General features: G+C 36.2%; 1 protein-coding gene across 2 annotated transcripts in view; it reads left to right on the plus strand.

Annotated features, from left to right (window-relative positions):
• Nucleotides 1–4,033: 4,033 nt before the first annotated feature.
• The window catches only part of LOC111052839, a 53,031-nt gene continuing 41,806 nt past the window's right edge, over nucleotides 4,034–15,258 (plus strand). For both annotated transcript variants that reach the window (XM_039429874.1, XM_039429875.1), the window contains exons 1-5: nucleotides 4,034–4,194; nucleotides 9,511–9,599; nucleotides 10,730–10,891; nucleotides 13,082–13,213; nucleotides 14,148–14,258. In XM_039429874.1, the coding sequence (XP_039285808.1) occupies nucleotides 4,188–4,194; nucleotides 9,511–9,599; nucleotides 10,730–10,891; nucleotides 13,082–13,213; nucleotides 14,148–14,258 (501 nt within the window). In that variant the 5' untranslated portion in view covers nucleotides 4,034–4,187. The remainder of the gene's footprint in view (nucleotides 4,195–9,510; nucleotides 9,600–10,729; nucleotides 10,892–13,081; nucleotides 13,214–14,147; nucleotides 14,259–15,258) is intronic.

The raw sequence follows: 15,258 nt of genomic DNA on the forward strand, positions 1-15,258 counted from the left end.
AACAATCATTTCTCACTTTTCATGATTTTTAAAATCAATTTCTTTTCAATAATATTTGTTGCAATTTCAATCATGAGATTCAAAAAGAAAAATGTTTATATCAATATCACGTTTTCTATCAACTCCAAATGAATCATGGCCTAAATTTTTGGAAAGATACATTTTCAAGAATGTTTCATGTTTTTTAACAGGTAGTATCATAGTTCACTAGACAGCTGATTTATGATAAAAATGGGTAGTATTACAGATTACAGTCCACTAGAAAGCTGATTTATAATGAATAATTCTATAGTCTGATTTTCACTCTAATATTAATTAATAGATAATTTATCAATTAAAAATGTCTAGAAAAAATCCTAAATAAACATAAAGCTTTCTGTCCTATCATACCATCGGCATGTGTTTTAGGTAATATATTGACATTCAAAGGAGGCTCCTTTTTCCTTTTATATTATCCTTGAAATACAAAATTTCCAAAAACCTTGTATATATATGTTGATGCACAATTTAAAAAGGAACATACCTGTCAAATTAAATGAAAATCTATTACCGCGTTTTGCCTTAAATGTGCAACATATAAACATTCAAACATAAATAGAAATGCCAAACCATGGACTTTAATATTAGACTTCGCTCAATCAAAAATGTGAAGAAATAGAAATTACCCTGTTTCACTCACCTTACAATTTGAGCTAATTGTAAAAACACAGTTTTATATAGTCACATCCACATTAAATTTTGCCAACAAACTGCAGTTTAGTGCTGAAACCAGTACATCTTCATCTACAAAATAAAACTGTATTTTTTCAATTTGGAAAAATTCCACAATATCACTTCTCATTCAACAAACTTGGGCTACCCAGTTATCAATAATGTTCATTTTGTGGTGGTTCCAGTTTGTCGTTGGTCTAATACAATTTCTTACCTTGACCACAGAGAAGAAGAATCCCTTCTTCTTTGTGCCTTGACGTAGTATCACTATGATGATCCTGATTCTGATTTCTGGTCTGAGGGTGTGTTGGTAAAAAGCTTTGTTCCCGACAGACGTAATAACAAAACTAGTGATAAAAACAAAGCTCAAAGGCCTTTTTTAGGCAAGCCGAAACGGTCAGCACTGTAGAATGTGAAAGCATGACTACAAACCGGAGTAGGCCTCTTGAAATGCTTTTTTGCAACATTCAGTGTCTCAGCAATAAGATTTGTGAAATAGAAGCTATATCTCAGACGGATGGTTACAATATCTTATGTCTCTCAGAGCACTGGCTGAGAGAAGGAGACTTAAATATGATAAGAATACATGGATTCCATCTTGTGGCAGATTTCTCTCGAGCTGTGCTCAAAAATGGAGGTGTAGCAATTTTTATTGATGAGGGTATTAATGCTGATTACATAAATGTGGAGCGCTTCTGCATGGAGGGAATGTATGAATTTGCATGTATTGTGTTATTGCATGAAAGACTTTATATAATTGTGGTGTACAGACCACCATCTGGTAACCTTCATGATGCTTTGCTTGGGTTATTCGCTTTTCTGGAAACCCTAAACCCAAGCTTCGACTATATACTCGGAGGGGTCTTCAATATTAATACACTGGTGAAAGACAACAAGACGCTTGAATTTGAAAACTTGCTGAGATCACTCAACTTATATCTCACAGTTCATTGCCCTACAAGGTTGGAGGCATGTTTGGACAATGTAGCATCAAGTTTAAAACAAGGTGAAGGTTTTTTTTCTGAAGTAAGACATTATGCTCTCAGTGATCATGAGGCAATCAGTTGCAAGGTATCCACCCCCTCCAGTCTGTGTGACTTACCAGCCAATCTATCAGCCTCTGGCCCAACAATGACACAGCATATTTCGAGCAATAATTTTGAGAGGTTCTGTTCAAGGATTAGTTGTGTTGACTGGTCTCTACTCCTCCAACACCAGAATGCAGGCTCAAATTTCTCTACTTTCTTCTATCTTCTACTGTATGAGTTTAATGAGTGCTTCCCACTTAGGACGCAGCCAAAGAAGAAGAAATGTGCATCACCCTGGTTAAGCCAGGACCTGCTAAACCTCAGGGACTTGGTTCTTATGTCCTATAATAGATTTCGTGTTGATGGCTCCACACTCTCCAAAGCAGCATATTTGAAATTGAGAGATCAATATTGTAGGGAGGCTGTTAGGGCAAAGCTTTCCTATAATGCAAGCCTTATAAGTGGAGCAGCAAATAGATGTTTGGCGGCATGGAGGGTCATTCGCACTGAGACAGCTTCTGCAGCTCCAAGAAGTGTTCCACTGACTACGGATACTCTCAATGACCACTGGATTGACTCCATCCAGCAGATTGGAGACAGAATTGCATCGCAGACAACATCAGCATCACCTGTGCAGCTTCTTCTGGAGTCCAGGCAGCCGCCACCAGCTACACTGATCTGGCACAGCGTGACAGGCGAGGACATCCTGCGGATTGCATCTGGGATCAAGAGTTCTACAAGCAAAGACATTTACTTTATGTCCAGTAGGTTTTTAAAAGGTATAATTAAACTTATTCTAGTTCCCTTGACTCAGTGTATAAACGAGTGTCTGGCTCAGAATATTTTTCCTGAGGAGCTGAAACTGGCAAAAGTTGTGCCAATTCTCAAAAAGGGTTGCAAAATGGACCCCAATAATTATAGGCCCATCTCAATATTGCCTATACTAAGTAAGATTCTGGAAATTGTTATGGCTAGCCAATTGTATGAGTTCTATGAGCTGAACGGTCTGTTTGCCACCACCCAGTTTGGTTTCAGGTCGGGGAGGTCGGCTGATGGGGCTGTAGATTTAATTGTTAGAAAAATTTTTGAAAGCTTTGAGAGCGGTGACCTTGCTAGGTTGACCCTCTGTGATCTCAGCAAGGCTTTTGATACCCTCAACCATGAGATTTTACTAACAAAGCTTTCCATGTATGGTATTACTGGTGGTCCCTTGCAGCTTCTCCGTTCCTACCTGGAGGGCCGCAGGCAGGCCGTTTTGGCGAACGGGGCCCTGTCACAGGTGAGGTGTGTGGATTGTGGAGTGCCCCAGGGCTCAATTCTGGGTCCTCTGCTGTGAATGCATTTGGTGACCTGGAGGTCCAGCCTGTCAGGGGAGACTCCCATGAGTACGGCACTCGTAACAGATTAAGGCTGGATCTCCCATACTGCAGGTTGGGGAGGACGCAATCCAGTGTGGTCTACCTGCCGGGAAAGATTATAAATAAGCTGCCCATTTCAGTGAGGAGTCTACCTGTGGCTGCCCTAAAGCGAAGGTTGAAGCACTTCCTGCAGGAGAATCCTTTCCACTCACTTAACAAATCCTTTGAATGTGACAGTGCACTGGTGAGTAGATATTTTTGACTTTTTTGGCACTGTGATGTCCGCTGCTGGTTTTTTTTTGCCTTTTTTGGCTTTTATGTTTTCTCCTGACTTGTCTCTTGTGAGCATGCCCTGCATGGTCACTCTATGGACAGAAAGTTTATTATTATTATTATTATTATTATCCTATTCAGAAATCATGTTCGTTTTGTGGCAGTTCCATTTTGTCGTTGGTTCAATACAATTTCTTCTTACCTTGACGTAGTACCACTATGATCCTATTCAGAAATTATTCATTTTCATTTCGTTTTGTGGTAGTTCCAGTTTGTCGTTGGTAAGTACATATTCTTACCTTGACGTAGTACCACTATGACTATTCCTCGTTTATAAATTAGAGTGAGAATTGAAAAATTACATACAGTACTTATTATATTTTTTTAAATAAATTTATTATTTTCTTTGCTAAATAAACGCGAGCTACACGCAGTCTTTTTATTAGCAAAACTGTACTATTCGCTTTTGTTTTTTAAAAGAAAATAAATAATTATATGCGCTAGTTAATTGGATTGCCTGAAATATAATAAAATAAAATAGATTCGATGTTTGAATGTTTTTGAATATGCAAATTAATAATTTATTTGTAAAATGTAGGAAATTTTGAATTTGATTGTTGTCGTGGGTGTTCGTGAGGAGGGATTGTGTAGTTTTTCACTTGTTTTTCAGTTCGCAAGTATCCCCGGATTAACTAACATCCGGCGATTCAAAACAACCAAACAGTGAAACAGTGAACTGTGAACAGCGACGAGTGAAGGGTTTATTGTGTTGCAGTGAAGTGAATATGTCGATAACGATTAATTGAAACGTTACTCAATGGATGGTAAGTCATCTGCAAATTTTACATTGGATAATTTGTTCAGGGCATAAAAAATATCACTCTGTATAATGTTTTCATCCTCAAAAACAAAATTTCAGATAATGGCGGTAATGTTAGACCTCCCTGAACCTATCGTAGCGTATGCATTGGTGTATTTTAGTTTCCACTGTTATGATTTTTCAAATTTCAACGTGAACAATTAATTTGACTTTCAAAAAGTTATTGCTGGCTTTAGCAAATGCTGTCATTTTATTGATTTTTAAATTTGATAACATACAAATCACGAAGTGAGCTCTGTTTTGCCTATCAGTGCTGGGAGTCGACCAATAGTTAGGTTATGTTAGGTTAGCGAATAATAAACTCTAAAATTGATGGATATTGTTGATTTAAATAAATTTATTTGCCAATTAAACAGCATTTTAGTTTGCTTAGTTTGAATAAATTTGCAATTATCTCATAATGAGTATCTTGTTTCTTTATGGACAATCATTGATAAATTTCAAAACGACTAAAATTAATGATTTTTAGTTGTTCTTTGCTTTGATAGTTTTTTTTATTTCATTTAATCTTTTTTTTAGGTTAACCTTCAACCCATCAGTAGTAGATAATATTGAATTTTCATTTTAAAATTATAATTTTGTTTCTAATCATCGAGTTATTATCTATTAGGTTACCTAATTTATTATATTATTAAGTAGGCTACCTAGTTATTATTGATTGAACAATCAATATTTTCATACTTGATATCATTATAAACAGTTGTTGAATAAATAGATCATATTTGGATTGAATATACTGTAGTAGGCTTATGCGTATGCGATATGCTTTTTATCATACTTCTAAACATGATCCACAGTCTGCAGTAGCCTATAGTATAAATAAAAATGTTGTTTTCAAACTTGAAAAAATAATATGGAATGGCCTTTGTTAAGAGGATTAGATGCTGGGATTTTTATAAGACCTGGGTACGAATTCCGGTTCTGACAAGATATTTTTCTGTGTTTTGGATGGACATGTTAGGTCTTTGGTCCAGGATAAATATAAACTGTCGTTGGGTCATGTCAACCTAGAATTTATTAGGTGCGACCTGCAAACTTGACGATAAACCTGAGCCAGCCAAATCAAACTATATACCTAGTCTAAGGCCCGGTTGCACAAAAGCCGGTTAAATTTTAACCGTGATTAATTCTACGAGAACCAATCGGAGAAGCCAAACGCTGATTGGTTCTCGTAAAGTTATTCACGGTTAAAATTTAGCCAGATTTTGTGCAACCGGGCCTAATAATAATAATAAAAGGATTTCTCATTACCTTCTTTTTCATCCTTTACTCACACTTATGGGATCGATGGCGTCCTAATACAAAACATTACTTAACAAATGATTACGATCAAGATAAGATGGAACTGTGTGGGTGGGATCCAACCCAGGTTTCAACAAATAAACACACAATTTTAAATAAATAAATTCATTAATCCAAGAATTTGGTTTAAACATAGAGTATTGTCAAGAAAAGAAAAAAATTACATATTGTTAGGCATAGAAACAATATCAATCAATTAATTATTTACAGTTTCAGTTCTTAGTTATTGTTTACTCAATTTCAGTTTAGTCTTTCAGTCTTACAGTTTTAGAAACATCACATTTTAATTAAATAGCCTATCCAGTCAAGATCAGTGAGGTGTTACAAAACAAAGTCAACAGCTAAAATAATATTGTAAACGGACAAATACCAACAGAAAACAAAACAAAGCAAACAAGAAACATACATTCAGAAATATCTATATCACAGTTCGAATCAAGAATTGCAGCCTTCATGTCAAACTCAGTTTTATTCAAGAACTCAGCAATAGAGTAGAAAGGTTTCTTCTTAAACCACCGTTGAAGTCTATACTTATATTTATTGAAAGGAGCTATTCTTACATGGAGAGGTAAACTATTATATAATTTTATACCACCCACAAGCCAGTGGTCTTGTGTCTTCTTGTGTCATTGCATGCCTTGTATCTATAATAAATGATAATTCAGTTATATTTTTATTTTTAATATTTGTTAATTTTAATTCAGTTGCTAGAAGTTGTCCTGCTGAGAACTACCTATCTTATTAATAATTTAACTCTTTATTATATTATAAAAAATTGCTTGTTAGTCTTTTTAGACTAGATTGCAATGTATGTACGGTAAAAAAATCATGCCCGGCTAACTGGCCAAAATCTGAGTCAAATTGTCGTCCAGAAACTCTTGAACACTAACCTTCAAGCATTTGGTCCCCACTCTCAAATGAATTGTCGAATTTCAGGCCAGTCTCGATAATTCCAGTTTCTGGCAACCTAATGGAATCGGTGATGTATGTTCGGCTTTCACGGTATTTTGAGAGTAATTCCATCTTCCAGCCTCACCAGTATGGATTCCGTCAGGGGAGATCAACCACAAGAGCTGTGTGTTATTTGGTGGATTCGGTTATTGGGGCAATGGATGGCAGGCAGTCGGTCTCCGTTGCGTTATGTGATTTGACCAAGGCATTCGACTGTGTCTTGCATGACATACTGTGGGGTTAAATGAAGAGGTATGGGATAAGTGTAGTACCCCGAAAACCATGGAGGATTACCTCTTCAATAGAATGCAGGTCTCATCGGTGAATGGTGCGGATTCACGGTCAAAGGAGGTGATCTATGGAGTGCTGCAAGGATTGATTCTTGGTCCTCTGTTGTTCCTTGTGTTTATCAACGACTTCAGTGTGCATGGAAGAGCCTTATTAAGGCTGTGCAAAGGCTAAAAATAAACTTTCTACTGGTGATATTTTTCAAAGTTTTTCGATTTGTATATCATCAAGCTATCAAAATGAAAAAGTTTTCTCAGGAGAACATTTTTTTCCGATCATTACTTTTTGAGATATGAGCGCCTAAAGTTTAAATTTCTGGGACAGGACATTTCAAATTCTGTAAGAGATAAATCCATGAGATTTAGAGGATAGATTCTTTATGGCATTGTTGATCTAGTAAAACAACAATTTTCTGAAAATATAAATTCTTGAGAAAGTTATTCAATTTACTAAAAATGACCAAAAATAACTTTTAGTTGAGTTATTTTTGGTAAATTGAATAACATTTTTGAAAATTGGTATTTTTAGAAAGTTTTTGTTTTACAACAAAACATAAAGAATCTATCATCTAAATCTCATGGATTTATCTCTTACCGAATTTGAAATGTCCTGTCCCAAAAATTTAAACTTTAGGCGCTCATATCTCAAAAAGTAATGATAGGAAAAAAATGTTCTCCTGAGAAAACTTTTTCATTTTGATAGCTTGATGATATACAAATCAAAAAACGTTGAGAAATATCACCAGTAGAAAGTTTATTTTTAGCCTTTGCACAGCCTTAATTGCATATGACAGTGATGACACCAACCTACTGGCCCAGGATGAGGACTCCCAAACTGCTTTTGCTCAGTCAAATATACTTGTAGAAAAGGCTAGCCAGTGGTTTAAATCAAAAAAACTGTGTCTGAATGAGGGGAGAACACAGAACCTGTTGTGCACCTCAAGGCGTGGTCTCCAGGCTCGTGGTGTGGCGGAGGTCAAACTCTTGGGTTCTGTGATGGACCCCGCTCCATTGTGGGAACGACATATTGGCATGATGTGCAAACGTTTTTGATGCGGAAACTGAAGCGACATGTGCCTGCCAACTACCTATTCAATTTCAGCCTACCATCGGCTGTTCCGTAGTCATATAAGCTATGGAATAGAACTATGGGGCCATGCGGGTAGCTGTGAAAAGATTCTCCTTCTACAGAAGAAAGTTCTTCGTGTCATCACGTCATCGCATTACCTGGAGCACTTCCGGCCAATTTTCAAACGTCTGAAAATATTGACAGTGTACAGTCAGAACATGTATAGCTCCCTACGGCTTCTAAGGAGTGAGGTTCATGCCTACCAGGAGAAGGACCAGCTGCACCTCCACAATACCAGGAGACGGGGCAACATTGACCTGCCCTACTCTAGACTGTCGAAAGCACACGAATGCTACCCCTTATGGACGCTAAAATTTTTCAACAGACCGCCGATTTGTGTTTGTGAGATGGATTATGGGAAGTTTTGTAGGCTGGTACGTGAGAAACTCATCAACTGCCCTCTGTACTCACTGAGAGATGATGAAACCAGTGGACTTGTGCAACAGTTTGAGACTGTTTTATAATTTAGAATTGCAGTCCATCTACAGAGCCGCATGAAACGGCCTACCTGCAGCCATCTCAAGTTATTTGTGTTTTAATTGTTTTAAACTTTGACGAAGTCTGTCTTGCGACTGCCGGCCATGGACTGAACGGCTTCACCTATATACTCGTAAATCTGCTCTCAATACTACATATTAATAAAACAAGGTTCATTGAAAATGTGTATTTATATTTGAAATGAAAAACTCAACTTTGCTTTTTAATTTCCTTGCCCTATTACCATAGGTAAGGAAAGTATTGCTTTCCGAAAAAAATTAAGGTACCCAAATTTCTAAATTTCTAGGTCGTTTCAAGGTCCCCTGAGTCCAAAAAAGTGGTTTTTGGGTATTGGTCTGTATGTGTGTGTGTGTGTGTGTGTGTGTGTGTGTGTGTGTGTGTGTGTGTGTATGTGTGTCTGTGTACACGATATCTCATCTCCTAATTAACGAAATGACTTGAAATTGGAACTAAAGGTCCTTACACTATAAGGATCCGTCACGAACAATTTCGATCAAATGCGATTCAAGATGGCGGCTAAAATGGCGAAAATGTTGTCAATTTTCTCGAAAACGGCTCCAACGATTTTGATCAAATTTCTACTTAAAATAGTCATTGATAAGCTCTATCAACTGCCACAAGTCCCATATCTTTAAAAATTTCAAAAGCTCCGCCCCATCTATGCAAAGTTTGATTTTAGATTCCCAATTATCAGGCTTCAGATACAATTTAAACAAAAAAATTCGAGTGGGAAAGATTGAGCATGAAAATCTCTACAATTAATGTCCAGTAACATTTTCACCTAAAATTGAAAATAAGTTCGAAATTCGAGAAAATAATTATGATCATTCAATTGCAAACTGTTGATTCTATTAAATCATTCACTATGAAGAGATAGCAGACCACGTGTGTCTCCAGCGTTATTGTCCTGTCACCAGCTGGCTCAGATCTTTGTTTATAAGTAGACTTGACATGCGCGTGAACACTATAGCGTCAGGTGATCAATTTTCATAACGGCAAGGAAAGTTAAGTGAGTGCGCCACACCAGATTTTTCATCTTCTACTAGGCTATATAAAACATTTTCACTAAAAATATGTACTATTTTTGTTTCAGATATTCAATCATGGTGGGAGGTTCCAAGTATTGCCCATTTTTGTTCATTGTTTAGGGTAGCTTTCAACTTGTTGGACTTCGATATTGAGGTGAGTTACATTCTTTTTTAATTTTAATTGTAATTAATCTACAGGTTAATAATTAACTTGTGGATGTTCTGAGCTTGATTAACTTGAGCTTGGATGTTCTGATGATTATGTAGTCTCTTCATGGTTTCTGGCAGCCTGGCTAATTGATTCCAGCTCAATAAGGGCAAGACTCAAAGGATCATCTGCAGCTTGTCACGTAAATTTTATAACCCTCAAAATCCTGTGAAGCTGCTGGGTTTTGTCTTGAACTAGTAGTATACTGCTTCTAGCTGTTAACAAATTGTATTTAATTGAAATGTAAACTTTCATCACCTAATAATATTTCTATTTGTCACCTTTAAATTTGGAATATTCCCAAAAATTCCTGATCAGAAATCTACCAAAGTATTTAAAGTAGTTTCAGGATCCTGGATGCTATCCTAACGGTGATCACTCACTCTGGGCCATGCCAAGTTATATCTAAGCTAGCAACTAATATACAGAGTGTTCTGAAAAAAGGTGCCCATAAGTCAAAGCATGATTCATCACATCAAAAAAGGAAAAAAGTTCCAATCAACATAGGTCCGAAATGCTTAGTTACCAAGTTATACAGGGTAGAGATTTCGTCTGAACTTCAGTTTCGCAGCTGAAACGAAGCCCAACGGTACGGGTATGTATTGGCTGTTAATTAAGATGTATAATTCAGCGTACTCTATGTAAAATGAACTGAAAAATTGAATAAAGCCGTTTCCAGACATGTAGCTACAGTAATTTTCAAGATATGTGACGAAATACGCGAAACTTGGTCCCGATGAACAAGTACCATTAAGGTTTGAAACTGATTTACTATGTTAAATGTACACTGAACACAAAATATTTTCTCGCAAAACTTGTAAAAAATTTAATTTCAAATAGAAAGATGTAAAATAAGTACATAATAAATAAACGTAACATTTAAAAAAATAATCCTTAATTAGCCTACATACAAAACGCATGAAAAATAGACAAAATCTGTTGAGCTCTCTACAAATGCAGTATTAAGAATTATTTTTTAAAGGTTGCGTTTATATATTATAGACTTATTCTACATCTTTCTCTTCAAAATTCAATTGCTCTCGTATTTTAAAAATTGTATCCTATTGTTTTTTCAGGAGCTGGAAGAAGCTCTGCTAACCGATGGCACAGAGGACTGTGGCAGTTCGTTGCTACAGGAACTTATAGTACGCTTATTATGTGGAATAGTCGGAAACAATGGCATTTCCACGTTCAATTACCAAATGTTCTTGCGTCGCCTTTTCAGACAAAAATGCCGGGTGAGTCATGCACTAAACAATATGGATAATATGAGATAATTTATTTATTCAACACAGAATTTTCACAAAAAAAACAGTTGAAGATCGTCATAATTTTAGTAGAAAAACAACAATAAATATCGAGATCCTATAACTATACCAAGAATATCTCTGGATATATTTTTGGATAATACCTATACAAATAATACATAGATTATCAACAAGAATATCTCCAGAGTTGATGAAACTTTTTTGCTTATCATTTTTTTTTTCCAATTTATGTGAATGTATCACACTTACATAAATTCAAAATATTGGAATTAATTTGTTCGTACTTGAGAACGTTTTCAAATAGCCTACACCCTAGAACCAATCACTTATACAGAGTCCGGCATAAAAACCTGAGGATTTGTGAGGGATAATAACTAAAGTATGTTTCTTACAATGAAAACATGTAATTTATCAAATTAATGATCAAATTTTGCAATTTACAGTGAATTGCATAGATTACTCACAAAGGTTTTTTTATTTGAAGATTATGTCATCCAAATGTTCCGTTACTTTTCACACGCTCACTTAACCCAATTCTAAAATTTGCCATTGCCCGCTCAATCATCACTTGTGTAATTCCTTCAATTTCTCGTTGAATGGTTTCATAGCCACCTCTAATACAAGGCCCCGGCCTACGATATTGCAACGTCGCAGCGTAGGCCTAGAATCTAATACATGATTGGTGAAAAAGATCAGCTGGTATTTTTTATAATCTTTTTCACCTATAATGTATTAGATTCTAGGCCTACGCTGCGACGTTGCAATATCGTAGGCCGGGGCCTTGTATTAGAGGTGGCTATGATGGTTTCCTTTAGCTCTGTGGATTATTGGCTGCCCAATAACGGTAATTTTGTTTATTCACAAATCCCGACAAATGAAAATGTGCCTCGTCACTTGAAAGAATAATTCTGGTGGACATTTTCGAGAATGATCTTGCAAGCGGCTTTGCTATGTGCTCAATCATTTGCATTAAGTTGTTACACTAACATACCTTATACGGATGGAATTTCAGGTCGGAATGAAGAATTCGTCGTACACTTCAATCAGAAATGGCTAGCGCAACACGCTACTGAACGTCGTGGAGACGGCGCAACAGCTACTCTTACCGCGTTGATGTTTTCAGGCGTTTTCACAGTCCGTTTTCGTCCTGTTGGTTTCGTTTCTAAAGCAGACGACGTGTTCCTAGAATTCTTTACCCACAACAAGATCATATTCCTACTGGAAACAGGCGCGAGTCGATTTAAATTAAAATGTCTTCGTTATAAACGCTGTGTTAAAAAAAATATTAATCATAGATAATTTCTCTGGATGTTGGATGACACACATCCAGAGGAGTTTATTAATAAATTCAGGAACATTACATATTATTTTCTCATACATTTTCAATAATATAACAATATTCAAGGTTTTTCAAAATGATACCTCACTATATATAATATATGTGTCGAGGTTATGTAAATGAGTCACTATTTTTTAAAATAAGCTTCATTCACAAACGCTCGATGTTCACTTGACCACGACATACTGGCTACTGAAATGGCAAGAATAGACCTGTCGAAGTACAACATTCCTGGCTTTTCAATGACAGTCGTACCAACATAACTTACTTTACTTTACTTTATCCGGCTCTACAGTCCTGGGTGGACTTTGGCCTCCTCAACTTAGCGCCTCCATTCGTCTCTATCCTGAGCACTCCGTCGCCAGTTTGCCACGCCCAGCACCCGGAGGTCTCCAATCACGTCGTTCAGCCATCTTGTCCGTGGTCGACCTCTCTTTCTTGTCCCAAGCATTCTTTCTTCCAGGAGTCTTGATGGTATCCTCTCGTCACTCATTCTGGCTAAATGTCCAAGCCAACATAACAATTACCAGAAAATCGTCAGATTAATATGCCGGTCCCTGTATAATGAGAATTCAGTGAATTCTTAATTCTTTACAAATTAGAAGACAAAAATTAACAACAACCGTAGTTACTAAGGCCAAAATATTATTTATAATAATATATAATTGGGTTGATTTAAAATATAATAATTGGGTTGATTCACATGCGGTTGTGTCTAAACAAGGGCACGGCTGGCATTTCATTAACATGTAATTTATGATTATTTATCACACTACAGTTGAAGTAGCCTAGTTATTTATTTATGTATTTATGTTTTTCAGGAATACGGGCGAGAGAACCCCTTCAACACTGACATTGATTTCCAATTTCTTCCACTACGAACAAAAGTAGAAATTCTCCATGCTCTCTGTGATTTCCGACTAGATGCAGACGATGTTTTAGATGTCCTTAAGGTAAATTATTTTTTGCTATTATCATCAATATATAACAGTAGCCTATATCATGTCTCTTAATTGACCGAGCGAAGTGAGGTCTAAGATTCAAGTCGACGGTTTGGCATTTCTCTTAATGTTTATATGTTTTTATGTTGCGCATTTACGTTGAAACGCGGTAATAGATTTTCATGAAATTTGACAGGTATGTTCCTTTTTAAATTGCGCGTCGACGTATATACAAGGTTTTTGGAAATTTTGCATTTCAAGGATAATATAAAAGGAAAAAGGAGCCTCCTTCATACGCCAATATTACCGTAAAAATCAGACTATAGAATTATTCATCATAAATCAGCTGTCTAGTGGACTACCCGTTCAAAAACATCGAACATCTTTCCATTAACGTTAGTAGACAGTTGACTGTAATACTACCCGTTCAAAATCATCGAACATCTTGAAAATTGTATCTCTCCATCAACGTTGTAGACAGTTGCAGCCAGACCTGATAACAGCGCTCACACTCACATTCCGGGACGACACGTCACGGTACGATATAGGACAGAAAGCTCTATGTTTATTTAGGATTTTTTCTAGACATTTTAAATTGATAAATTATTTATTAATTTCTGAGAAAACATAACAGGTCAATGTAACTCACTGAGCGCGAGGTCCACTGTTCACAGTAGTAGAATGATGGTATTTTTTTCATATTATCTGGTTTATCGAAGATATGCTAACTGCGTTCTCAAAACATCTAAAATACTTGTGTTCGCCACTTTTATTTATAAAAATATTAATTAGTAGTTTGATTGATACAGCCTAATTGAAATGAATTAATGTGGCATGTTATGTCTCAAGACTTGTTTCTGTAATTTAAAATAGTATATAATAAATAGTGATTAAAAAATGTTAGTGATTTCAATTCACTTATTGTGAATTGTGTTGTTGTTTTCAGAATTTAGATTCAGACAGCTTAAGAGTCCATCCATTGGGATACGATGAAAATCGGTCAGCCTATTGGTATTTCTATGGCACCCGGCTTTACAGGGAAGACTATCCAAAAGCGGTAAGTAGGCTACCAATCTCCCAGATCAATTGTAGACAAATTGAGTATCCGCAAATTTATGCGATTACACAGAATTCCTTTATGTTATGTACACTCAACAATAAGTTGAATACTGTTCGGATAAACTAATCAGGTATTTGCCCAGATTAGCTTCAAACTCTAAACAAACAGTCTGGAAGTTATGTTGAGTTATGCAATTCACACACAATTTTAAGTTCAAAATGTACTAAAATTTGGAATTTTTAAACGTTTTAAACAAAAATAGTATCACCATTTTTTTAATAATTGAAATTCGAATATAAGTTTACAAATAAACGTAAATAATAGAATTTTATACTCTACTATTCATACCATAAGAGGGTAAGTAATAATAGTTAGATCAACTGCGCGTCAAGACGGTGCTTATGGACGGTGGTCAGTAGGCCTATACCTCACGACTAAAGAGCTATGAACTGAACACAGATAGTCACCTGACATTTTCGCAGGTAACGAAACACATGCCTGCAGCATTGCCAAAACTATCAGCAAAATTACGTAGATGATTTCAACTTTACGAAAAATGACGAGAATATGCACATGACTGAGCTTTTTCGGTTTAGTAGCATGAGTGCTGAGATTTGATCATTTTTTATCTTCTTGTATTTCAAATTGTATAATGTGTTGAAAATATTGTATTGTGTGAAGGAGGCAAAATGGGTTTATCCTGTTATCTCCATTAATAAAATTATTATTATTATAATAATTGACCCGCATGACTGCTTTGCTGTGTAATCCTATGGGGCTACGCATAAAATTGGCCAGAGCTCTTCAAGCCGGGGACACATTTGTCATGCCGTTACAAACCGACTTATGTCCGATTTTTCTGTTGGGTGGAGGGGTGGTGGTAGAGCAGGTCATTTGACGGACATAAGTGTCATCTCCGTTTCAGGCAGCATCATCCGTGATCGGATTGAAATTATTTATTGATGTATGCTACAATATATTCTGGCTTATACACTAA

Source organism: Nilaparvata lugens, chromosome 6, assembly GCF_014356525.2.
Source record: "Nilaparvata lugens isolate BPH chromosome 6, ASM1435652v1, whole genome shotgun sequence".
NCBI lineage: Eukaryota > Metazoa > Arthropoda > Insecta > Hemiptera > Delphacidae > Nilaparvata > Nilaparvata lugens.